This window comes from Syngnathoides biaculeatus, chromosome 14 (genome assembly GCF_019802595.1).
Source record: "Syngnathoides biaculeatus isolate LvHL_M chromosome 14, ASM1980259v1, whole genome shotgun sequence".
Taxonomy (NCBI): domain Eukaryota; kingdom Metazoa; phylum Chordata; class Actinopteri; order Syngnathiformes; family Syngnathidae; genus Syngnathoides; species Syngnathoides biaculeatus.
Window position 1 is genome coordinate 12,767,108 of NC_084653.1, and position 26,759 is coordinate 12,793,866.

General features: G+C 43.4%; 3 protein-coding genes across 5 annotated transcripts in view; 2 read left to right on the forward strand and 1 right to left on the reverse strand.

The window, feature by feature from the left end:
- The window catches only part of LOC133512711 (tetratricopeptide repeat protein 21B-like), a 39,946-nt gene extending 26,574 nt beyond the window's left edge, over positions 1–13,372 (forward strand). The window contains exon 30 of one of the 2 annotated variants that reach the window (XR_009798267.1): positions 12,404–13,372. The gene's annotated coding sequence lies outside the window, so the exon portion shown is untranslated. Of the gene's footprint in view, positions 1–4,531; positions 4,677–12,403 lie in introns of those variants that run through there. The other variant, XR_009798269.1, reaches the window with a different exon arrangement.
- slc38a11 (solute carrier family 38 member 11) overlaps positions 1–26,759 on the forward strand; it is a 60,015-nt gene that overhangs the window by 14,598 nt on the left and 18,658 nt on the right. The gene's annotated exons all lie outside the window — the stretch shown is intronic.
- The window catches only part of scn1laa (sodium channel, voltage-gated, type I-like, alpha), a 44,270-nt gene that overhangs the window by 10,550 nt on the left and 6,961 nt on the right, over positions 1–26,759 (reverse strand). The window contains exons 2-17 of one of the 2 annotated variants that reach the window (XM_061842610.1): positions 22,916–23,232; positions 22,539–22,659; positions 22,254–22,341; positions 22,036–22,164; positions 19,844–19,935; positions 19,225–19,488; positions 18,033–18,096; positions 15,447–15,588; positions 13,960–14,166; positions 13,393–13,641; positions 10,192–10,563; positions 9,602–9,719; positions 9,277–9,515; positions 9,013–9,186; positions 8,579–8,935; positions 7,930–8,412 (exon numbers count right to left, since the gene is read on the reverse strand). In XM_061842610.1, coding sequence (XP_061698594.1) covers positions 7,930–8,412; positions 8,579–8,935; positions 9,013–9,186; positions 9,277–9,515; positions 9,602–9,719; positions 10,192–10,563; positions 13,393–13,641; positions 13,960–14,166; positions 15,447–15,588; positions 18,033–18,096; positions 19,225–19,488; positions 19,844–19,935; positions 22,036–22,164; positions 22,254–22,341; positions 22,539–22,659; positions 22,916–23,179 — 3,363 coding nt within the window. In that variant the 5' untranslated portion in view covers positions 23,180–23,232. The remainder of the gene's footprint in view (positions 1–7,929; positions 8,413–8,578; positions 8,936–9,012; positions 9,187–9,276; positions 9,516–9,601; positions 9,720–10,191; positions 10,564–13,392; positions 13,642–13,959; positions 14,167–15,446; positions 15,589–18,032; positions 18,097–19,224; positions 19,489–19,843; positions 19,936–22,035; positions 22,165–22,253; positions 22,342–22,538; positions 22,660–22,915; positions 23,233–26,759) is intronic. The other variant, XM_061842609.1, reaches the window with a different exon arrangement.

Below are 26,759 nucleotides of genomic sequence, written 5' to 3' on the forward strand. Positions count from 1 at the left end.
TCTCGTCCCTGGTCACATATCTCCATGGATTTCGTCACTGGGCTACCTCCTTCCCAGGGGAACACAGTGGTAATCTCCATCATCGACCGTTTCTCCAAGATGGTCCATTTCGTGCCGGCCCCCTAGATCCCGTCCGCCAAGCTAAAGGCCCAGCTGCTGCTGGACGAGGTCGTCCGCTACCACCGGCTGCCGGTGGACATTGTCTTGGACAGGGGACCACAGTTCATGTCCTGTTGTTGGAAGGAGCTCTGCACCCTCATCAGGGCTACGGCGAGCCTGACGTCAGGCCATCACCCGGAGTCCAATGACCAGACGGAGAGGATTAACCAAGACCTGTAGACTACGCTGCTTGGCATTTCGTGACCACAGCACATGGAGCCAGCACCTCGGATGGCTGGAGTATGCTCACAACTCCCTGCCCTCCACCTCCACAGGTATGGCTCCTTTCCACGTAGTGCATGGTTATCCTCTCTCTCTGTTTCTACCGGTGGCCAAAGACTCCGCTGTGGCATCCGCTCTGGCGATGGCGAGAAGCTGCAAGCGGACCTGGGAAGTAACTCGCAAGATGTTGGTGTGCATGGGCAGCTCCTACAAGTCCGCAGCAGATCTCAAGAGGAGAGGGGCACCGGCGTTCAAGGTGGGACTACGTGTTTGGCTGTCCACGAAGGATCTTTCGCTGCGGACGGAATCGTACAAGCTTGCTCCCAGGTTCGTTGGTCGATTCCCCGACAACAAGGTCATCAACCCTGTCGCCGTCTCATTAAAGCTCCCCAGGTTGATGAGGGTCCACCCCACCTTCCATGTGAGCAGGCTCCGTCCAACCCGTCCATCACCACTGGTTCCTCCGGACAAGCCCTCCCCGCATGGTAGACGGTGGTCCGGTGTACTCTGTGTGCCGTCTGCTGTCTTCTTGTCGCAGAGGTAGGGGGGTCCAGTACCTGGTGGATTGGGAGGGGTATGGCCCGGACGAGCGTTCCTGGATCTCCCCCCCCCCCCCTTGCTTCATTTTTAACCCTAACCTAATCAGAGACTTCCACGCGGCCCATCCTGAAGCCCCTTGGCCATCTGGAGCAGGCCGTTAAGTTGGGGGAGGGGGGGGGTACTGTCATGACCCTGCCGTTCCAGCCCTGGCCGGGTGGGTCCCAGCAGACCGGCGCGAATTAGGAGGCGCACACCTGCGCCTCATCCCCGCTGATTAACCCCAGTGCTTATAGGGCCCAGGGGACGACTGCTCTTCGCCAGATTGTCGCCTCACATGCCTCATTACTTCCGCATTTCTTATGCCAACCTCCCGTGTACAGACCAAGGCCTGTCTCCCGACCTACCCTGTAAGCCTGTCAGTACTGTTCCTGCTGTTTGTGCTGACTGACTCCCTGGTTACTGACTCTGGAACGAACAAAGACTTTCTCTTTACTGCTTGCCTGTCACCCGAGTCGTACATTTGGGTCCACCCTCGAGTCCCATTCTTGACACCAGCGAAGGCTGCGCTTCGGGCTCGCGGATGGCGGCGGCTCTGAAGAACGCAGCCGACAATGCCTCACTCAGCCGCGTGCAACGACAACGCAGTAAAGCGCCCTGGCTCGACGGTGTTGTTCATCGTGTACTGTGGCGTCTATAAACAACCCCCTAAAGCAGCACGGCTCGGCTCCGTGATAAGCCACCTCGGCACCGAAAATGAGCCACACCGGCCGGCTGTGATGAGCCGCGATGGCTCATCTCCGCCACGGAAGTGGATCGGACGGGAAGGCAGTTTGGCCATGATGGCATATCATCTGAATGTGACTTGAAACAATAGTGTAATATTGCCCCGGTAACTTCACTCGGTTGTGTGGTGTTCTCCTTTTCGAAAAGAGCTTCCGTGTCAGAAGGGGCGCGTTTGTCTCCCATAGTTAGTGTGCACTGCGTGTTTTCATTGGCGAATGTGCAGGTGAAGTCACGGACAGAGGATGCAGCCAATATGGCGACCACTTGGATGACATAGAATGACACTTCTGCAACTTTGCGCATGGTCTGCTCAGATCTATTTTTTCGTATAGATATTGAAGTGAATAATGTTATATGTATTTTTCAGTGCAATATCTATTTTAGAATGTTTACAGGGATGACACTTGACCTTTAAATATTACATCCTATCTTTGGTGTTTGGGCTGGTATTTTATATTGTCTTTTAAAATGTATTTCTCCATGTTGTGATTTTATGAACAGAGTGTTTGGAAAAATAAAAATTTATGTCAATTTCACTGAATACGTGATTTTTCCTGGTTGCTACCAACAGTGGAACACCTTTAGGAGGCTTACAGAAAATATCAGCATATGTGAAGCATTAAAAATATAATGTCATTAAAAAAACAGCCAAACTAAACTGTTTTTGGAATTGTATATAGACACATTTCCTAATCAGTCAAAGAATCACTCATGAGTTGGACAAGACATCCTATTTCCGAAGCCTAAACCTTAGTGACATATATTCCCAAGATCTTTTGGATAACGTTATGCCTGTTTGTGGAGGTTTGTGAAAACGTTTTGGGAAAAGCCCTTTTCTGCTAAAGCAGATTATCCCCAGTCCACAAAGCAAGAGATCCCCAGTCCACAAAGCAAGAGATCCCCAGTCCACAAAGCAAGAGATCCCCAGTCCACAAAGCAAGAGATATAAAGAGATGCATGGAATCCAGACCTCAACCCGATCCTTTGGGTTGAACTAGAATAAAGATTGTGATCTAGGCACTCTCTCAGTCCCAACAACAAAAATCCTATGGACATGCTGCAATATTTGGTGGAAAGAACAAAGTAAATTGGTATACTGCAAAGCAGCAACAAAAATGTATTAAATTTCCACTTCTGTATCTGTAATAGCCAGATGTCCCCACTCGTTTTGTCTGTGCAGTGTAATAACATGACGGTGCAGTTTGACAGCATGCTAAACTACAATCACAATAACAAACACTGTAGATTGAATACTTAGAAAGTTACCATTATTCTCTGTAAAGGCAGCCTTTATAATCAATATCAACATCAAATTTAATAATGGTCATAATGTTGGCATATGTATCCAGGCAGAGTTGCTGTCTCCCAGCCTTTGCACAGGGTGTGTCTGCCAAGATTTAGAGGAGAAGACAGCCTGAAAGGTTTCCTGGTGAATACTGGAGAAACCCTCAAACGTACTGTACTGGGACTGGCTAATGCTGTGTGGGGAATGATAGAAGCACGCAACTGCGATATGCTCTCAGCACTAAAGTTAATGTGTTTTTTTTTTTTTGCCACCAATTAAGATTTAAACATACCACTCTAAACCTGCCAGTTATTTGTGAGGAATTTGGACAGAAATTAAGACCAAGCAATTCATGCTGTACTACATTATATAAAATTTAAAACCCTCCTTTGAAAGTATTAAAACAGAAGACACTTGAACCAATGTAACTTAAGAGGAATATATATATATATATATATATATATATATATATATATATATATATATATATATATATATATATATATATAAGGTAACAATATCAGTGAAAGCAAACATTGGAAGGGAATTAAGTTAAGAAGAGAAAGGCCAGTTGGCTAAAAGGGTTTTTTCTGTGATTATGTTGCCATTATGAGTGTAATGTACAATAAAGTGCTCTTAGAAGCCTTCTTCCTAAACATTTTGTGACTGCAAATATTTTATGGTAACGTGTTAAACAAGGGTATAATGTGTCGTCTGCAATGTAAGCTTTGCCTCAAAACGAAAGAAAGTGGTTCTTTTGACCTAAATGTTGTAAAGTGTAGTATGTGCACTGGAATATTTGCTGTGTAAATGGGCATTCATAATGAATTCAGAGAATTGTTTCTCCATAATTGCTGAAATTGTGCGAGGACTAACAAAGATGTATTACACAATTGTGGAGATTTAACGTTAGAGAGTTATTCACAATGTATGACTTCCATGTTGTTGGGTAAGAGGAGTAAAATGGGGTGCGATTATCCAGCACAGCTGTGATGTGCAGTTACTTAGCTAGCTGTGCCTACACCCAAACAGAAAATGTATCTTCACTTTGGCTAGTCCATTGGTTTTTATGGCACTATTACAGGATGTCGGTACTAGTAAATCTATTACTATCATAGAATCGATGTAGCAATAACATCCTAAGATGAAGAGAACTACTATACTTTTGTTTTGAGTGCACAATTAGATCCCTAGATCCCTGATCTGGTTTGTATTTGCTATGCATTATGTGTGATTTTTAAAGCTGCATCTCTGTAAACAATGTGATGTCCTACCAGCAGGACACAAATGTTACTCGCTAATGAATTCAACAATAAAGTTGGAATATAACGCCATGAATTGCTGATTGCTGACAGTATCTGGAGACAAAAAAAAGGGCTGGAATTATAGTGCCACTGAAGTCCATTTTTGTCCTATTAACTGGCTCAATCAGACCACAAAAGCCACATTTTTTTTTCTCATGCAGTAGTTCATTTGGCTCTTTGTGATTTGGATCTGGTAAACCCTGCTCATGCTTGTTTTTGCTCCCTGCCGTATATATAGGTCGTCATGTTGTAGCACCGGCAAAAAGGAGTCGGAGGCGGAGTGTCGAACACAGGAAAAAAAACCTTGTTTTATTGGAAGACATCAACAGACTACTTGCATAACGGCAGGAACACACTACTTCCTAACTCCGGAAGTGCAACAACAAAAACCGTCCGTGCAGAACCCCACAACCCAACTTGAGGTCCTGCGGGTGAATTATGTAAACACCACACAAGCCCCCCCCTAGAATTCACCCTTAGTCAAAATCCCTGTGCCGTGGAGGGATGACGACCCAATCCCGGCAGGTGTGCACTGCCGGGGCTGAGGTGGGTGGGGCCGCACTGTCCACTGAGTCAAGGGACAAAGGCCCAGCCGAGGGCACCCTGGCAGCCAGCCGCAGGGGCACAGGGCAAAGGGGGACGACCCCGGCGCGGGGGGAGGGCCAACCCCAAAGGCTGGGCAATGTCGAGGTGCGCGGGTTTGACCCTGTTCACGGAAATAGTCTCGGGTCTTCCGCCAATGTCCACGAGCAGGCTCTTATCCCCGCGCTCCAGGACCCTAAACGGGCTGTCGTATGGAGGGCACAGGGATCCACGGTCGGCGTCATGTCGAATGAACACAAAATCCGCAGAGCGCAGGCAACGGGGCAGCCGGGCAGCTGGGGTGCCATGTTGCGATGTGGGAACTGGCACGAACCCTTTGGCGTTCTCCAGCAGGGAGGACCGATGCCTGGCTGCAGACCAAGGTGGAGTGGCGTCCTGGATGAATTTGCTGGGGACCTGCAGCGGCTGGCCGTAGGCGAGCTCGGCGGACGAGGTCATCAGGTCCTCCTTGGGGGCGCACCTGAGGCTGAGCATGACCTACAGAAGCTGATCCAACCGGTTGCCGGCACGCAGGGCTGCGGTGGAACCGCTCGCAGAGACCGTTCGCCTGGGGGTGATAGGCGGAAGTGCGGTGCAGCTTGACCCCCAAACTCTCAGCGACTGCGTTCCAGAATTTAGAGGTAAACTGAGGGCCACGGTCAGAGGAAAGGTCGGACGGGGTCGCGAAGTGCGCAACCCATGTGCCGATGAACGCTCAGGCCACATCCGACGACGTCATCAAGGAGAGGAGAACGGCTTTGGGCCAGTGGGTCGTCCTGTCCACCATAGTGAGCAAGTAGGTGAAACCGTGCAAGGGACGAAGCGGACCCACCAAGTCGACGTTGACGTGGCGAACCTCCTCTCGGGGACAGCGAAGGGCTCTAAGCGGGCCTTTGTGTGGCGATCCATCTTAGCACGCTGACAGGCCACGAACGAGTCGACCCATGCCTGCACATCCTACTGAAGCCTGCGCCACACGAACTTCTGGGCCACCAGCCTCACGGAGGGTCTCCCGCCGGGGATGGGAGAGGTTGTGGACCGTCTCGAAAGCAGCCCGCCGTCAGTTCGCAGGGATCAGCGGCCGAGGCTTGCTAGCCGAGAGGTCGCACAGCAACGTGACGCCCGAGTCACCAACAGCGACTTCCTCCAGGCGCAAACCCGTGTCAGAAGTCTTGAGGGCCTGCACCCCGTGGTCCGAGGCCTGGTCTGCGCTCATGCGGGAGTAGTCGAGACCCAGATGCACAGTGCCGGCGATGTGTTGGATGTCCGTAGAGAATTTGCGCCTGGAAAGGGTGTCCTTGACGAATAGCAGCCAGCTCTTCGCGCCCACGCTCACGGCCACTGCGGAGCACTGGCTTTGGCGTTTCCCGACGCGTTGTAGTTGCAAGGGGCGCAGCACCTCTTCGCTTTCGCTCCAAAACGGGTATGGAAGTAGCACCAGCCTGTGCCAGCACGGCCGTCAGTGGCGATGGGGCCCCTGCTGGATGGCACCCTCGCGCTCGGGGGCTACTAACTGCGCACCAGGGCCATCGCCTCTGGAGAAGCGCTGGGTCGCCAGGAAGAAACGGTCGGCCTCCTCAGCCAGGGCACGGGATTCAGTGATCGAAGTGTTGGCGAGTGCTGTCTGAACATGCGGCGGCATGTGTCTGAGAAACAGTTCCATGAAAAGGAAGTTAGGCTCCTCCGTGCTCAGCAGGTTTAGCATCATTTCCATGAGTTCGGAAGGTTTTCTGTCCCCCAGTCCATTAATAGCCAAAAGACATCGTGCTCTCGCTGGCTGTGAAAGGTAAAAAATCTTGAGGAAGTGAGCGTTGAGCCCAGGATATTATTCTCGGACAGGGGGAGATGTGATGAAATGCACTGCTCTGGCTGCCGTTGAGCTCCCGAGGGCTGAGACTACGTGGTAATAACGCACGGTATCATCCGAGATCCCGTGGAGGGCGAATCGAGCCTCTGTCTGCGCGAACCACGCTGTCACGGACGTCTCCCAGAACTCCGGCAATTTGAGGATGGCGGTTGCCGTGTTCGGTTCAGTCTCGGAAACGCCGGGACTGACGTCGGGGTCACCAGTGTAGCGCCGTGGAAAAGGAATCGGAGGCAGAGTGTCGAACACAGGAAAAAAACCTTGTTTTATTGGAAGACATCAACAGACTACTCGCATAACGGCACGAACACACTACTTCCTAATTCCGGAAGTGCAACAACAAAAACAGTCAGTGCGGAACCCCACAACCCAACTCGAGGTCCCATGGGTAAATTATGTAAACAGCACAGTGTCAGCTACCTACTGTACAGAGTGTACCGTGATCCCATTTAACTGAATCCACAATACAATGGGAAAAAAACGGACTCTTCTATATTTACTGATCAACACTACCACGTCATACCACTGTGATCCAAAAAGTGGGATATTTTGGGGTTGGATTTTGGGACACTTTACACCAGGGGTCTCAAATCCAACATATCCCGGCACCGCTGGGTGTGTCTGGGCTGCATATGCCACTACACATTTGAAGCATTAAAAAAAAAGTACAGCGATAATTAATCCAATTTTCTCAATTTTTATCATCAACAGTTAAGAACAAGGTTGGTCACCCTCAGTCATCTCCCTGGAATATTGCCTACTCATCAGTATGTTTAGCTGAGTAATGAGTGTCGTGCTGTATTTTTAGCACTTTTGCTCTGCATGTAAGATGTTCGGGTGAAATGGGCTTTCCTTTGTGTAGCACTTTTCTACCTTCAAGGTACTCAAAGAACTTTAACACTGTTACTTACTGATAACGCACCAACAGGGGCAACTTGGGGTTCAGTATCTTGACCAAGGATATTTAACCATAATCGTCCAGTAAATTACAATAACAGTAAATTGACCTCAAAAGGTTATGATATAGTATAGGTTCATCCTGAAATTTGTTGCATTGGTTATTTCATCACTCTTTTCAAAATGCAGATACAAAAATGCATAATTGTTCTTTTCTTGGTGGAAATGTAAAAAAAAAATCATTGGCACTCAAGGATCATAAACTCAGACAGAAATTTTAAGAGCATCCTTACCACCCGGCATTCCACTGCGTCTGATGAGACACTGCTGAAGTCCTCCGTGTTGAGGTTTTCAAAGTCGGACTCCCCCATTGCAATCGGAACATTGACAGTCAGACTGGGGTTGTTGATGAAAGACATTATGGAATCATCAGTCTTGCTGCACACAATGTACTTGTCCCCAGTTTTGTCCACTCCCGTCACATCTCCATTTCCGTTCCTTGGTAGCTCTTTAATGGTATGGTTAGGGACGCCGTTGGGTCCTGAAGCTTTGTGGAAATCCTCAATGGATGATTTATCCTCTCCCTGGTTTTGGGAGTTGTTCTGTAGACAGACACTGTTACACATGCTCTGAAGCAGGGATTTAACAAAGGCGATCCCTTTGTGGATCCGTGCAATGGCGATCTGCAAATTGTTTGTGTCGCTGTCGTCCTCAGTGGCAGCTAAGTTGTCTGCACTGAATGAACTCAGTAGCAAGGCCAGGAACAGGTTCAGCACCTATCAAAAAATCATAATCAGACCAATGACCAAGACGAAGTGAAAAATGTAAGAGTGCATTAGCTTTACATAGAGTGTTACTATAAAAATCCAAGATTTGCATCAATTAGCTTGACTTGACAGATTTGGATGACTCATGAATTGACCACAAGAGATGAAAATGTACCACAAGATTTCCAATAACCATGACCATCATGTAGACAATGATGCACATGGTTGGTCCAGCCACCTCCATGCAGTCCCACATGGTCTCTATCCATTCTCCACAAAGCACTCGGAACACAATGAGGAATGAATGGAAAAAGTCACTCATGTGCCAGCGGGGCAGTTTGCAGTCGCTGGAGATTTTACACACACAGTCCTTGTAGCTTTTCCCAAACAGCTGCATGCCCACTACAGCAAAAATGAAGACGATAATGGCCAGCACCAGTGTCAGGTTGCCCAAAGCCCCCACAGAGTTACCAATTATTTTGATCAGGGTGTTGAGTGTAGGCCAAGACTTGGCCAACTTGAATACTCGCAGCTGTCAAAAGAAAAAGACGATGACAGAAGAAGAATCTCCAACTTCTTTCAGTGAATAATTGGCGTGTTGAACCTTACCAATCGGAATGATCTCAAGACTGACATTCCAACCACACTGGACAAACACAGCTCCATTAAGCTTAAACAGACAATTATTCCATCAAAAATATTCCATCCCTCCTGAAAGTAATAGTACGGATCCATAGCAATGATTTTGAAGACCATTTCAGCAGTGAAGATGCCAGTGAATACCTTGAAAGAAATCAGAAATACCCGGTACCTTTTTTTATAAACATGGTCCCTAATTTGTTAATGAACATACTTACACGTTGCTTTACTCACCATGTTGCCCACAGTTAGCGTCCTGGAGAAATCTTTAGTCATTGGGTAATGCTCCATGGCCATGAATAAGGTGTTGAGTACGATGCAAATAGTGATGGTTAAATCCGTAAATGGATCCATCACAATTAGTTTGACCACTTTCTTGATCTTAAGCCAGGCTGGACAACATTGCCAAATTAGGAAAGTGTTTGCAAAACTGTACCAGCAGGGAGGACACTTCTGCCGCGATTCCTCAAGCTCTGTTGCAAATGACACCTAGTTTTGTTGTTTTTCAACATCTAATGTATGAAAACCCAACACACCTATCGCAGTATCCAGATCCTACCTTCCATTGTGCTGGTTATGACACTTGCTACGCTGCAAGTTCTGACCCTAGCCTCTGGGTCTTTGGGAAAGTCGGGACATTCCTTGTTTGTTCCTCCATCAGTGTCAGTGGTGTCAGCCTGTTGGGAAAAACAATTATGTAAATGCTGAGTGAGTCAAGGGTTATTATATAATGTGATAGTATCTGTTTTTAGTCCAAAATCAAATATTGTATCACTTTTCCCATCGCTGAACAATCCTTACAGTTAGAGATCAGGGCTATTTGGGAGATGGCATATGAATGGGTACTGAAAGTGGGTCATATATTTTGGAGGCCTTTAAAATAGAAATTCAGTAAATAAACTGATTTGATGATTTTCTTTAGTGTTCCAGAATAGTTTGATACATTTCATTTTTCAGCAAATTTCTACTGTCAATTCCAAGGCTCTATCTTCTCTTTTAATGTTTCTTAACAAATAAACAGTATAAATACAATTGTAATTGATTTAAATATGCATGCTTAACAACATAGACAGGAAAAAAGACAACAAACAAAGAATTATTACTGATGATATGGCGGAGGTGAAACGAGACGGGACAACCCTTTCTTACTTTGTCTCTATTGGAGGTCATATCTACTGTCAGTTTAGGACGAAAGAGCCCCATAGGTGATAATGGGATAGAATCGACACCCATTAAGGACACTACTCCATTGCAGTCTACAGTGCTCTGCTTCTTCCTGCATGGTGAAAGTAGCGGATGTGGAAAGAAGCTGGACTGGCTGATACTGCTGCTGTGGCGGTCACACCCCCGGGTAAAAAACAAAGAGGTTCTTCGACTCCGGTTGTCCTCAAAAATGCTGTTCTCATCATCTGCAAACTCATTTTCTGAGTCGACATCTCGTGACTGGCTTTGGAAACTGAAAATGCTGGTCCTGCTGTTCCGTCTGGATGAGAATGGGGGTCCGTGAATACTCAGAAAGGACTAAGAGAGAAAGATATTCTTCAGTAGCAAGGACGAATATTCGGGAAGATTTATCAATTGATGACATTAATGGGACTGAGAACATAGATGAAGAGTGGCATAAAGATGATGATGACCAATGCGCAATGGCCATTGAAAACAAAGCAAATAAAAACACATATTTGCAATGACTGAAAACCGCAATGAAAGGAGGAGGAAGAAACTGGTAAAGGTGACTGTAATGGTGAAAACCATTTAAAAGAAAACAAAATCTAAAAAGCATTTTGGTGACATCATCAGCAAAGACGAGTTCAGAAGATGATGGGGATTTGGATTTTGAGGATAATGATGCACCATGAGCACTTAAAAAAACATACTATTCAAGCTTGATTTCTACCCATCCATCCATTTTCTTTTGCCACTTATCCTCACAACGGTCACGGGAGTGCTGGAGCCAACCCAGCTGTCATCAGGCAGGAGGCGGGGTACACCCTGAACTGGTTGCCAGCCAATCGCAGGGCACATGGAGACCGACAACAGTCGCACTCACAATCACACCTCGGGGCAATTTAGAGTGTCCAATTAATGTTGCATGTTTTTGGGATGTGGGAGGAAACCGGAGTGCCCGGAGAAAACCCACACAGGCACGGCGAGAACATGCAAACTCCACAAAGGCGGGACCGGGATTTGAATCCCAGTCCTCAAAACTGTGAGGGCGAGGCTCTACAGCTGCTCCACCGTGCCGCCAGCTTGATTTCTCTTTCATGAAAATAGCAGGTATTACTGAATAAAGAATGTCAGCATGGACATGCAGTGCATAACAAAAGATTTGCACGCAGACAGATCTGTAGTGATTTCAAAGACTACTCAACTACATGAACAACAGTAGGTCAATCGACACAATCCAATAGCATAATAACTAGGTTGTTAGTTAATGAACACACACATCATCTAGTGTCATTCGAAGGTTATGATTGTAAAATGTTTGAAACAGCTTTTGTGCATTGGAGCTCCTTAGATTGTATAAGTAGACCTATTGTTGTGCCTGGTAAATGCAATGCAGAACCATTTGAGAGAATCTTTAAATATTTACCTACATAAGTCTCCTGGTATTAATTTGGTACAAACAGTGGAACCACTGAGTTTGTCCTCCCATTTTTGGTGCCTTGAGATATGAACACTCATAACTCCAAATACTCACGTTATCTGTCCCTATTGTAATGAATTGAAATACCATTCATCCTTTCCAGCCTCCCCCCCCCCAAAAAAAAACAAAAAAAAACAAAAAGGAAATAATAGGACTAGTAAGGAAAAGAACACTCGGTAACGTTTTACCAAAGAAAAATGTAAGTACTAGTAACAGGAGTAATGACATAATTAAAGAGAATGTGGAAAAAAATGTTTTTAGTTTTTGCCTCTTTTCTTTTTGCTTCAATTCAATAGACATTGTGTTCATCTGGTGTGTGTGTGTGTGTGTGTGTGTGTGTGTGTGGTGTGTGTGTGTGTGTGTGTGTGTGTGTGTGTGTGTGTGTGTGTGTGTGTGTGTGTGTGTGTGTGTGTGTATGCCTTGGCCACCTGGGAGCAGTATATAGACAGTCTCACCTCCTGTGTATGGCAGTATTATTAGTTGTTTTTTTTGCACCGGGTAAAAAATACAGTACATGCCTGTGAGATTTGATACATTGTTGTTTACAGTTGTCTTTGCACCATTTATGTTCATATATCTATTGCTTAAAAGGCTTATAACACCACGACCAAGACTTTAAATATTTTTTGTTCTTTTTCTTCTTTGTTATTAATCAATAATTTTTTTTGTGGAGCAACTTTGTAATTTTCAATTTTATTTATTTATTTTTTGCAGGTTAGTCCCAAAAGGACCTGAAGCAAGCAAAGGGTATATCAGAAATTTTGTGTGCTTCAGCGTGGACAGAGACTGCCTGCCAGACCTTTAGGGCTAGTTATAACCACAATAAACCCCTCTTTTGCTGTAGGTCCCTGTGGTTCATCCATGTAAAATGAACAAATAGAAGGACATATTTTACCAAACAAACTTTTTTTCTAGTATTTGAGATGTAATCCAGTCTCTATGGTGCCTCACTAAATTTGAAATAGGAACTGAAGTCATTAAGTTCCAAATATTTTTTTATGCACAAAGGACTGAAATCAGGTCATTTGAATTTCCCAACCTTATTTGCATCACTAGTGAGGATCTCCCTGCCTTCCCTTTCGTCTCCCAAGCCAGCATGCTCTCACAAGTGGGTCTTTTACACGGAGACAACCAATTGGAGGAAATAGGGCTTTTCCTGTAGCCCTGCGTAGTCTTGGTCTTATGACAGTTCTTGTCTCAAAAAGTAATAAGTGAGGTCACTCGTATCACAAGGCACCACTGTATTTCTTTGGCAATAAGAGTTGCAAAAAAGACAAAGATAAAGGGAAACAAAGCTATTTGCTGTTTTACTGATTTGAGCTCTTATCTTGAGGTGTTATGCAGTATGTTAATCTTTTAGATGAACTGTGACAATTTGATGTTTGTTTGCTTACTTTGACATTCATGATGATGATCATTTAACTAAGCAAATTGTTTATTTTAGGGTCTAATTTTCTCCCGTTAAATATTGTTATAGATTAATTCTAAATTGCATTCAGCTTCAACGGTTCCACTGTAATAAATATTGAAAGATGATTTCAGACTCAATCCTGAAGGCGCTCTGTCAGGAGATTAGCATCAACATCTCGTTTGAGCCAATTTTTGCACATACAAAGCTTAGTAAATGAGGCACTTAGCGTTGCGTTACATCAGAAGACGACACAAAATGCCACAAACAGATCACCCTACAAATGGTACTGAACCTGGTGGGCTGCCGAGCACTTCATGTCATAGTTGAGCATGTTGGGCTCCACAGAGAAACGACATCGGGCCTTCTTAATACTATCCTGAGACTCGGATTTTGGGACTCTGCTCTCCTCTTTCCTTTTTCTTCGCCTGTTGCATCTCTCTTTGGCACTTTTCGAACTGAGCTTGGAGGTTTCTGAGGAGCTCTCCGTGACACCGGCATGGTTACTGACCTCATCGTGCTCTGCTGATGCCACAGCTGCAGCCTGGGAAAATATCAGATTCAGAAACCGTACATTTTAAATGAGAAAAAACAATTCAGAAAAGCAATTTAATCTCTGGTAACACAATAAAGCCTTTCTGTTATTGGATTATATGTTGTGACATTTAAAATGAATACAATGATGGCCTTTCACAAGACATTGCCAAAACAAAAGTACAAATGTTAATAGTCCTAATAGGTCTGCTTTCTGTAGAGGTTTTTCTGCTTTACTTTACACTTATATTGATTGAGAGTCCTCCTTGTGCCCTCCATTAATCCCACCACTGGATTCAAAACAGCAGCGCACATTAAACGGGCCCACCTGCGCATCTTCTTGCTGTCGTTTGAGTTGGTCCAGCATGGCCTGAAACTCCTCCTCCTTCTCCTGAGCCTCCTTTATCGTGGCCTGGCTCTGCTCCTCATACGCCATCGCCACCACAGCCAAAATCAGGTTGATTAGGTAGAAAGAGCCGAGGAATATGACCAACACAAAGAACACCATGTAGGGCTTTCCTGATGCCCGGAGTGTCTGTCGGGAACAAAGACATTTTGCAGTTCTAGTGAATTTTACTTCCACTTAACCTGCTAGAATCACCGAGTGAGAATATCTCAGACATGTGCACAACTACTGTACACAACCTTTTATTCGTATAAATCTTTACTTTGAATGTTGTTTGCTGTAAAAATGTTTATAATTGCTGGAAAAGAAGTTGGCATTTTCCATTGAACTTCATTTCCCTTTTTTTAAGATGTTAGGCTGTTAGAAATTAACATTGGTCGAGCTTATGTCTTTTTTTGTGTTTTTGAGATAAGTTAACTGCGATAGACAACGTACCAATCAACAACAAAATATGTGCACCTGCTGACATTGTGGACATTTTTGGCCAGTGTTAGCATTTTATGGGCACGTGGTGGATCTTCACTTAGTAGATTATGTACTGTTAAACAAAGATAATACAAGGTTCTGCAAAGTATTTAGATCAATGGAGATGTTAAGAGATATTAGCAGAGTTAGGCAGCGGACCATGACAGAACTCATCACACGGGACTGTGTTGTTTGAGACATGGGTCAACTTGTCTTTGTTCATTCATGGTCAAGACACACCTGCAGATCATGTTGAGCTTGGTTTGAACAACCTCTTGAAAGTGTATTTGTCAAATATTGTAATGTGAGAAGCCTTTGGCAGAGACCAACCTGGTTTTGTATTTTAGACAAAGAACGAACACAGCACACCCATTAACATATGAACCTTGAATATTATGAGTCAACCATTACAGTCTTCATTTGGGCAATTAACCTTCTTTATAACAGGCTTCGGATTTAATTTTAAATCACAATCAAATTAATGTGTTTACCTTGAAGGATAAGCATGTTTGTTTCAATTTCTCAGATTGGTATCCACCAAGATGGGTGTACTGATGCAATGAAGATGGGTTCTTTGACATTTGCCTGTCGCATGTGACAATTTGGTGACTGAAACTTGGTCTGAACTTATGCCTGTCCAGACCACATCGAAGTTTTGACACGACATAAATCCCGTCTTCCGCCATTTTGGTGAATTTGATTGAGATGCAGGCAGACTGAAATGCAAGCTCCGCTGACGTGTGGTGACTCAGACGTATTTCATTCAGAAATACAATATGTGAACACCGTGTAATGAACCTTCTGAATGAGTATAGGGATCAATCCATTGAATGTATTATTATTATTGTCATCATTATTCTTAAAATTGTATTGTTTCAACCAAAGTTAAATGGAATCAAACAATTGGGAAAATGTTTCATAACCTCTCGACCATTAAGGTTTACCTGCTGGTACAAGTTTTCCCAAAAATCCTGAGTCATAAGTCTAAAGAGAGAAAGGAAGGCCCATCCAAATGAGTCAAAGCTGGTGTAACCATAGTCAGGGTTCTTTCCCACTTTGATGCATGAAAACCCTTCAGGGCACTGCCTGCATTAAAAACAAAGAAAAGGTGTCATATTTTATACTGCCCCAAAATGGAACATATTCATGATACAGTGGTGCCTTGAAATACAAGTTTAATTTGTTGTTTGAATAAAATTAATAATACCTGTATATTGTACTTTATAAATACAGAACAATAACAATTAAATAGTATGTAAAGAATTAAACAGATTGTGCATATGAAAAATACTGGAATACAATTCATTGTACTGCTCCTTCTGTTGTGCCTGCCTTGGCCACCGGGAAGCAGTATAATCCAGTCTTGCAGACAGACGAAGAACAGTCCTTCTTCATCTTGTTCTTTTTTGGCATTCGTCAGTTCTCAGAAGACTATGGATCTGCACCTTGAGCTGGGAGAGCGTTATTACGGCAGCACTATTTGTGGCTCTGTAGGCCGATACAAGAGTGACAGTCGTGGCTGCAGCAATTTTGCAGCTAATGTCTCCAGCGGTTTTGGTCTGCTGCAGTTTCCTCGCAGTTGATCATGTCCAAACCCAGAGCTTTCATGTCTTCTTTGCATAGATTTTTGAAACAGAGATGTGGCTGACCTCGAGCTCGCTTTCTGGATGCAAGCTCTCCGTAGAGGACATCTTTCGGTATTCTTCCATCTGGCACCTGGTGGACTTCTCGCAACCAGTGGTGACGACGCTCACGGGGCAGGCTGAATAGACTTGGCAAATTCATGCATGAGATAATCTCATCGTTTGTGATATGGTCACTGCATTTAATGTTGAGAATAGTCCTCAGCATGCCTAGATGAAAAGGTGTTGGGCCATTCCTCTTGCTCATCTACTGCTCTTGTAAATGAAACAAGACTATGTAATATTAGTAACTTCTTGTAGAGGATAAAGAATATCGTGAGTTGAGTTGTTATATTATCTGTCTACCTATGTTGCACCGACATTTGTGTTCCAGTACCCAATACTGTGAGGCCTTTTCTCAGGCACACACAACCTGCAATTCTCTTTGTTTGATGTTTACTTTGACAGTAAACTTCAACTGGAAGTGTTATTAAAAAGCTTAACGCGTCTCTTTAGAACAGCCATGCCCAAAGTCCGGCCCGGGGGCCAATTGCGGCCCGTGTTCAAATTTTCCCTGGCCCGCAGCCTCTATTAAATGATCAAATACATACGGCCCACTTGCATCGTTGACTGCTACATAAAATACTTGTGTAAAAACAACTATTTTATATCTCACCAGAAGGGAGCAGTAGCACTGTAGCAACATCCTTGTTGCACTTGACATATGACCTTTTGTCATCATTTCAGCACAACCCATTAAAAACATGGCGGCTGTATGTAAAGAAAGAAAAGTTGACAACGTGTGCTCCGATTCCAGAACAAGTGGAAATTGGAGGATTTTTTTTTTTTTTTGCTGGAATACAAAACAACTGTGTCTGATATAATTCCACAATTAAATTCGATTTATTTAAGTCTAGTTTGTCAGTGTCAAGCGGCACTATCTGACAAAACATGCAAACTACAACAAGCTTTCTGGAGACAAACACGGCCAAAAATCGAAACAACTGGAAGCTGTTTTAACGGCGCAGCAGCGCTTTTTCGCAAGAGCCCGTGAGTCAAATGAAATGATGCTACAAGTGTGAGCTATGAGGTGGCAATGCTGATTGCCAAGCACTGCAATTCTTTCACTCAGGGTGAATTTATCAAAGACTGTGTGCTGAAAATAAGTGAGAAAATTTGTCCTGAGAAGAACCAAGATTTAGCTAATGTTTGCCTGGCTTGTAACGAAGAATTGAGGACGTTTCATGAGATAGCACAGCAGGTTACAGTGTGACGCCATGTATCAGATGACTGAAGGCAAGATATTTTAGTCCTCTGTGGTGAATAAATTCTAAATTTAAATAAATTTATTATGATCAAAACCTCAGTTTTGAATATTCACTGCACACTATTTTGAATTGAAAAGTTTCCAGTGAGCGTTTAATAGTGACTAATATGTACTATACCAAAGATATTGGTTATGTTTAATCTTCCCTAGTGGAGTACAGAGTCCAAAGCAATCAGCATATATCTAATATGCTGCAAAAAAAAAGGAATAAATTCCCAACAGAGGTGATGTCAACCCCAAGTGGGAGTGTTTTCAAATCCAGATCAAAACTCTTCCTATTTCTCTTGCGTTTTAGAGTACTTCCACTTTTCACTAATGTTTCTTGCACTAAAAGTAATTTTACTTGTACTTTTTCAAATTTTTTCATGTATTTGAATGCTTTTGATCATGTAATTCACATTGAGGTCATTGAAACGCATCTCATACATCGAAAAGTATCCCGTACCACAAGGCACCACTGTACTTGTTTGTGTCATCAATGGGTGAGTTGAGAGTGGACCCAAATATTTGTATACAAACAATTAAAACTTTCCTTTTTCATAGTATGGCCCCTTTATTATATAACTGTGGGATTAACTCACCCAGCCTCACTGCCGTTTCCACAAAGCAATGGATCCCGTTTGCCTGGGATATAATAGTAATTTTCTGTTGGAGACAAAGTTTCACTATGGTAGATTAAAAGTTGAGCGGTTTCAGTGCAAGACAGTTTTGATGAATAAGTAAAAACGACATCGTTGTTGAGGCTGTAGTTTGTCATGCTCTAATAAGGGAACAAAAAAGTGGTCATAGAATCCAATGACATACCTTGTATTTGGTGTCTGTGTTTTAAGTAGGGATTAACTTGATTTAATCTACTTGTTAATACCACCACTATCACTTCATAATTGTAGAAACCACCAATTCTAGAGTAAAAATGAGCTGAGAGAGCAAAGCTTACTTCATGGTTGCATGACCTCTCCTCACAATGTCTTGACTTTTCTTGAAAAATCTGGCTTCAAAATGGATTTTTAAGTATGTCCAAGACCAAGTCAATTTCTCCTTTTCCGTCAGCCATTGTGGGTGTCAATCCATCCATTCTCTTAACCGATTATTCTCAATAGGGTCGCGAGTGTGCCGCTTACTCATCTGATTTTTGCCACGAGGCTGGGTACGTGCTGAACTTGTCGCTAGCCAAACGCAGGGCACATAAACAAACAGGCATAGGTACTTACATTCACACCTGTGGACAATTTAGAGTCGCTAGTGAACCGAGCATGGATATTTTTGTAATGTAGGAGGAAACTGGAGTACCTGGAGAAAACCCATGCATGGACAGGGAGAGCATGCACACTTGCTACGGGGAGGCCAGATTTGAACCCGGGTCTTTAGAACTGTGATGTGCTAACCAGTCCATCACAGTGCCCAGCCCATTATGGGGTTGAAAAAAATTAAATGTATTCATGTGTGTGGATCACTACAGATGTTGTGACATGTTTTTAGTCAAACTTGGGTGCAACATCTCTGCTCTGAGCAACTAGTCAGAGAATAGAAATCTGATGACATTATCTTTGGGCCGTTAGCTGTCCCTGTGAAGTAAAATGGTTTAAGAAACAGTTCCATTGTTCATACAGTGCTATATATTTTAAGTGAGCTTGCAATTTCAATTAAGAAGGTTAGACTGAGAAGGAGGCTGATGTAATTGGAGAAAAAGATTAAATAAACACATACATGTCCTGGAAGTAGTCTTTTACACAGGTGGAAAGGGTGAAAGGTTAAAGGTTTTCAAATACTTACTATTGTCAAGTGAGTACTCTGTCCAGTTGAAAGCATCTATTTGGCTGTTGTTGTAAGTTCCATTCATGTAGGTCCCATTGGAAAATGTGCCATTGATGGCAGAGTTATTGTGGAGTGGCATGAACACACACTTTTGTTTTAAATGTCCCATAAAGAGTTGCAACCCTATGAGGGCAAAGACGCTCAAACAGAAGACAGTGAGGATCATCACATCAGAAAGCTTCTTTACCGACTGGAACAGCGCCCCGACGATGGTCTTCAAGCCTACCAAAGGTAGTTGCAATGTTAGGCTATTCATGTGCTCAACGGCCGCAAGAAATGAAGCAAAACATGACCTTGGCTGACATACAGTACAGTATATTAGAAATAAACACTGCTTAGCTAAGATACCAAACAAGAGGTATCAGGACACACCTCTCCGTTCACTAATTTTACTCACAATTTGAGAAATGACTAAATTGAGTTCCAAGCTCAGCCATTAAATTTATAAATCAATGCAACACTGTTTTAATCAGATTAAAAATGAGCATTTCTGTGTAAACTGTGCTGTTGGTCTCACTCCAACTTTGTCATAAAATGTTAGTGATATAGGTAAATGCGTATTACCTTTATGGCTTACCTGGGATCACAGAAATAGCTTTTAAAGCTCGCAGCACTCTGAAGGTACGAAGAGCTGAGAAACTGCCAAGGCTTATAAACTCGGTTACATACCTACAAGGAAATGTTCAATTAGAACTGAGAATGAAAAACATGCCATCACTCTTAAAATCCCTACATACTGAAAATAACATCTTGTAAATTTTGACACAACAAAGAAGATACATAGAATGATACCAACAAACCTCTCAAATTTGAATGATTAAAAGGCACAAACATTTTGTATACAACAAAAAACTTCTCTTGCCCTCAGACTCTGTGGACATGTCTGCTGAAGGTGTGAAGTCACACCATGCTGAAAAATAGCTGCCTCCTTGTCTAATATCTTTCTGATGCCTATACTTCCCTACATGTTTGAGCAGTGAAAATATCCATCCATCTATCTTCTACCACTTTTCCGGGTCAGGTTGCGGGGGCAGTAACTTTACCAGGGATACGCAATTTCCTTCCCCGAGTCACTTCATCCAGCTCTTCCGGAGGAATCCAGAGGCGTTCTTAGGCCAGTCAAAAGACATAGTCTTTCCAGCGTGTCCTGGGTCATCCCCGGGGTCACTTTCTGGTGGGACGTGACCTGAACACCGCAGCTGGGAGGCATCTGGATCAGATGCCTCATTGACTTCATATGGCTCCTCTCAATGTGGAGGAGCAACGGCCCGACACTGAGCCCCTCCAGGATCACCGAGCTTGTCACCCTATCTCTAAGGGGGAGCCTGGACACCCTGAGGAGGAAAATCTTTTTGGGCTCTTGTACCTGAGATTTTGTTCTTTTGGTCACAGCCCACAGCTCGTGACCATAGGTGAGGGTAGGAACGTTGATTGACTGCTAAATTGAGAGCTTCACCTTTAACGTAACTCCCTCTTTACCACAACGTACCGATGAAGTCTGCATCACTGCAGATGTTGCACCGATCCGCTTGTCGATCTCCCGCTCCATTGTTCTCGTGAACAAGACCCCAAGATACTTGGACTCCTCCACTTGGGGGAGGATCTCATCCTTGACCCGGACAGGGCATCCCGCCCTTTTGGTCTCAGATTTGGATGTGCCAATTCTCATCCCAGCTGCTTCACACTCGGCTGCCAACTATCCGCTCCACTGGAGTTCCAGAAGGCTCTGGATATTGCGGGGCTGTTCTGGTTGACACACCTCTGCAACATCGCATGGACATTGCGGACAGTGCCTCTGGACTGGCAGACTTGGGTGGTGGTCCCCCTTTTAAAGAAGGGGGACCAGAGGGTGCGTTCCAATTACAAGGGGATCACACTCCTCACCCTCCGTGGTAAGGTCTATCAAGGGTGCTGGAGAGGAAAGTCAGTTGGGAAGTCAAATTGCAGATTCGGAAGAAGCAATGTGATTTTCATCCTGGCCGTGGAACAATGAACCAGCTTTGCACTCTCGGCAGGATCCTCGAGGATGCATGGGAGTTCGCCCAACCAGTCACATGTGTTTTGTTGACTTGGACAAGGCGTTCGATCGTGTTCCTTGGGAAGTCCTGTGGGGGGGTCCTTTGGGAGTATGAGGTACCGAACCCCCTGTTTGGTCTCTGTACCAACGGTGTCAGAGTTTGGTCCGCATTGCCGGCAATAAATCGGATTCATTTCCGGTGAGAGTTGGACTCCACCTAGGCTTCCCTTTATCACTGATTTTGTTCATAACTTTCACCCTGATAGTTCATCATTTTTATGGACAGAATTTCTTGTTACAGCCAAGGTGTAGAGGGTGTCCCGTTTGGTGGCCTCAGCATTGCATCTCTGCTCTATGTAGAATATGTCGTTCTGCTGGCTTCATCAAGCCATGATCTTCAATGCTCCGTCACTAGGTACCTGTTTTAGCAACAGTCAAAAAATCAGGGGAACTGAAGTGTTGAGTCTTGATAGTTTCTCCAGAATTGAGTACTGCATAGTTATGTCTTTGCTTAGTTTCAGCTTTTATCGTCAAACATGTATAAATGTCTTTGGACTCAAGACACAGAGTTCACTTATATTTGTATTAGAATACATGAAATGCCACTTTCAACAGACTCCATGTGATGCTGCTCCTTCTTTGGCCATGACAATTTGACCTCTAGGTTACAGCAAGAGATGTTGCTCCTTTTTATGATTGTTCCAGACAATACATTCACTTTAGTGCATAAATTTCCATGTGAAAGTACTTACGCCATAACAATGACGGAGAAGTCCAGCCAGTTCCATGGATCTCTAAGAAAGGTGAACTTGCCTATGCAGAAACCTCTGGCTAAAATTTTAACGAGGGATTCAAATGTGTAGATTGCAGTAAAGGTGTATCTGTTGGAGACAAAGAATATTTATTCTTCAGAATATCAACACTTATAGTGTAATATAGGATTCAATGAGTGACCAGAGAAAGAACATACTCAACATTCTTGGCCCAGTCAGGCGGTCGACTCAGTGTCATAAATACACAGTTGGTGATGATAGTGCACATGATCACCAAGCTGAACAATGTGAACACAGGTGTCAAGGAAAAAAATGACATAGAATGCGTATGTGTAACTCTAGCTCCACTCCTCACAACATTAGGTACACTTCCACAATTCGAATACAGCCAATATGCAAGAGCTAAAGCAAAGAAGAGCACTGAGAGTAAGTCCAATCTACCAAGGTAGCCTAGAAGATAAGATAAACATTACAAAAAGGATATGAGTGGACCAAAATCCAAATAGATATTCTTCTCACGGGGTTGAAGGGACTCAGGAGGTACAAGGCAGGAGCAGCATTGAACCGGAAGATGAAATTTCCTTTGTTTATTACTATGAACGTCTGGGAAACAAAGACAGTCGACCAATCATATCAGCACTTCACAGCTAATTTACGAGCACTCTTTGCAATGTGGTTCCCTAAACAGACTCAACAAATTGCTAATCCCATTTTGTAGACTGTTGATTCACATCTGGTTTTTAGAGTCTTCTTGTCAAGACACATCAGTCCTGACTACTCGGGCTCTCCTTACTTCCAGCCGAGCCAAAGAGAACTCCATTGGGTCATATGATTAAGTCTAGTGCTTGAACAAACCTACTTTCTGATTACTGTAGTAGGGGTCCAGGTCTTCCACTGGTGTGGAGACCATTCCTTTGGGGACCTCACCATACACCAGGGGGATGGACTTTCCTGCTTCCAAATCGCTACTGGGCTTGAGTTCATCGTCATCTTTGCGATTTCTCTTCTCTCCCTTTGGCTTTTTGGCATTCTCCTCTGCAATCCGCTTCTCGATTGCGGCGAGGGACTCGCGACTAAAGTGGCGGAAGCTGTCTGGTCCTGGCGGTACAAGCGGCTGCGCCATCTTTTCATCCTGCACATTTAGAGCGCACAGCTACTCTCCCGCATGAAAAAGGCCTGGACAGAGAAGAGTGTTATTATTTTCGTAGCAAAAGAATGTGTTTTGAATTATACTCTACATAAACTCATTGATAGAATGCTTGAAGAGGATTGGTCTTCTCAAACCTTTTAACAATTCAATTTTTGAACAGTACTATATACACAGTTGTAAAGTTTATTTATGTAGCCCTGAATCAGAGTCTCAAAAAGTTTCATCTGCCCATAGTTGACAGAGATTGATGACATCCCCTGAACTGAACCCCCCAGTAAAGCAAGGAAATATTTAAAGCCCCACTTGGGTAATGCATACCTCACAAAAAAAGTTAGGGATATTAGCCCTTTTCTTCAGGTAAAATTTTAGGATGAACCTAAAATACATTATACAGGTGATCAAGATTCGCAACAGATGTTTGATCCATTGACATTTCCAAGGCCTTTCTGTGACACTTCAAGTCTCTTGGTGGACAACGTTGGATTCTTATTTTTGCTTCGGAATTTTCCCATTTCATCCAAGCAAAACGACTGACTTAGAGTGAAGGTTGTTTGATGTTTAAAAAAATACTTAGGAAAGGTGGCTCAATGCAACCTTCAACAGACCTCCATTATACATAAAATTACCTCTGATTAACCTTCACGAAAAGATGTTATCTATAATCCTTTAAGGTGGCATTATGTAAAGCAACAGGCTACTGCTACACTTTACCGACCCTACTCAGACACACAAGTGTACAAAAGAACAAGAAAACTTCTATGGACACAAAGTGACAAAATGCGAGTATGTTACAGTTATGCTACGAACCACAAACTAAATGATGTAGATAACAGACATCATAATGTTGTTGATTTACACCATTGAAAAATAAGAAAACTCATTGAAGTTCAACCTCTGAAGTGAGTCTCATTGTTGGGGACAATCTAATTGAAATAAACGCCATAAGCATGCAGGGATCAAAGCAAAGCTATTGTTGTAGTCTATCTTCAGAAAATAGTTCTTTCTGACTAGAAATTTAATTGTGCAATGACTGGTAAGGAAAAGTGGTGTTGAATTGGTTCTAAACAGCTACATCCTTTCCTATGTTAGAATGATCCTACATTTTTATGGGTCTTTTGACCCAATGACGTTTTCCATTAAGGAAAGGTAGTATAAATTCTAGGAGGTTAGACTTTCCGAAGAGGCCACATAGCTTTGTTGCAACCTGCTGATGACACTCTGTGACAATTTAACCTCAGAAGACACATCCTTCTGAGAATATACTGTTTGAAGCCTTGCAATGGTGAGGTAGTGTTGATAAATTGTTGGGCGTGGTCTTGGTCTTATAATGTCATTTAACTATGAAATTTATGAGTTGAGTCACTTTGTTCTCTGACAAGAAGCTGAACGGGAAAATTGATAACAGGTATGCAAACCACAAATGGACCTCTGAGCTCGGGGCTCGCAGAAGAAGCTGTTATTTGGTTTTGTATCTTTGCACTTGGTGACAGCACATTAAGATAAGATTGTGTATGGTCAGATACAGTATTTGTACACAAGTGGCTGTCTCGCTTCAGGTATGGCTAGCACAGACACACAAACATGTCAGCAGGTGGTCTTTTTTTAAATAATCATCTGCTTCAAAACAAAAGGCAAATTGTCCACAACAAATGGCATCACGAAAAAGTCACTGCAGGCTCTCCAGTCTCCGGTGAGTTGACAACAAACTGCCGGTTGAAGTCATTCTTTTATTGTCACACAAACCAACACTCGAGGCCAACACCCTACTGCATGAGTGGAAACGGATAGCAATCAGCTAAAGTGGTCACTCCTGTCACAGCCAACTCACCCGACTACTCATGAATCCACCCAACACTTCTCTCTCCCCCGTAACCCATGGAAAATCATGCTCAACTCCAGACATTGTCATCTAAATCACCAAAATATAAATCCCCCAGATTTTACTGCGGCTCTAAAACTTTAAATCACCCTAATGCAAAATGGCAGGTACGCATTTAACCCACTCTAATTCTCAGTGGCTCATATTAAAACACATATTGCTGTTAGGCGAGTATACAGTATCTATGTACCTAAACAAGAACCAAATTGTTACTGAATGATAACTGACATAAAATGCCCAAGACGGTTCACGTTAATGGACAATCGGGATCTGTTCCTGTAGTTCCATCACGCATTTGTGGGCACACATGCAGCCAACATGTTGAAGTTTGCCGCATTGCTTTGTGTCAGTGTTGATAGTTTGAATAGATAGATTTCAAAGAAATTGTGAATTACTCTGCAACAACATAACCTGTGGGACATTTTACTGTTCTAACCTCAGCCCATCAATCTGCTATATGCGGAATGTCACATGACCAAACCCTGAAAAAGGAGGAGGATTTTCTGTGTATGTAGCGGCGACTTGCTTAAATATGGGTTAGATGATGTGATGGTTTGAAGCCAAACTTACTAGAATCTTCTTTTCTTTATGGATGGTGTCTTTGGGCAAAAGTTAAATAAATGTACTGTATATTATTTATTTATATAAATACACAAGTTAAGCCTAAACATAGAATATTGTCATCTTTTGTAGCTCTTGAAGACATCTTGTGCAAAACAAAAGGTATTAAAGACTTTCAAAGTTCCTTTGTCCCAGTCTGCAGCTATAGGGTGCTGTCATTTATCTGTGCTGGTAGGAAGTCCTTTCACCTTTTTTAATGAATGTAGAAGTTGGTTGTCCATATATCATATTTGAAATCAATTTGAGAAGACAAAAATTTTGTTAAGACAAAACAAATGTGTTCAAAAACGATCTATTCTTCTCAATCACGTAATGGGGTAGCAAGTGGAGCAATTCCATCTACCTTTATGCAAGAGGCAGGGTAGACTCTAGATTGGTCACCAACCGATCACAGGGCACATATTGACAAGCATCCATTCATCCTCACGTTCACAGCGATGGACAAATTTAGTCTTAAATGAGCCAAACATGCTTGTGTTTGGATTTGTTGAGCCATCTAATAGGAGCATTGATTTACATTTACAACCCAAGTTTTAGTCCCAATATTTCTGTTGTTGTGGTCTTCTTCCAGTACATGAATCCTAGATTTTTTTTTTTTTTTGTCCAATCAGATATCAACCCTTTCCATTCATTGCCCTGTCACTATAAATGACCAGGGCCTTCAGAGTCAGCAGTTTTTGGCTAACCTAAATTATTAGAAATGGGACTAATTATTTAACCATTGTAAGTGGCCTCAGAGCATATAGTTCTGTCCTCTGAGTCGTTGTTTTTTATATAGGTATGGTGGTTCACATGTCTGCCTAGCAGTTCTAAGTACCAGAGTTCAAATCCCACCCCCACCTGTGTGGCATTTGCATGTTCTCCCCATGCCTGTGTGGGGTTTTTCCTGGGAACTCTTGTTCTGGTTTTCTCCCACATCCCCAAAACATCCATGCTTGGTTGAACGGAGACTCTAAATTGCCCATCGGTGTGAATCTGAATGTGTTTTTTTTTTGTGCCCTGCGATTGGCTAGCGACCAGTTCAGGGTGTACCCTGCCTCTCTCATGAAGACA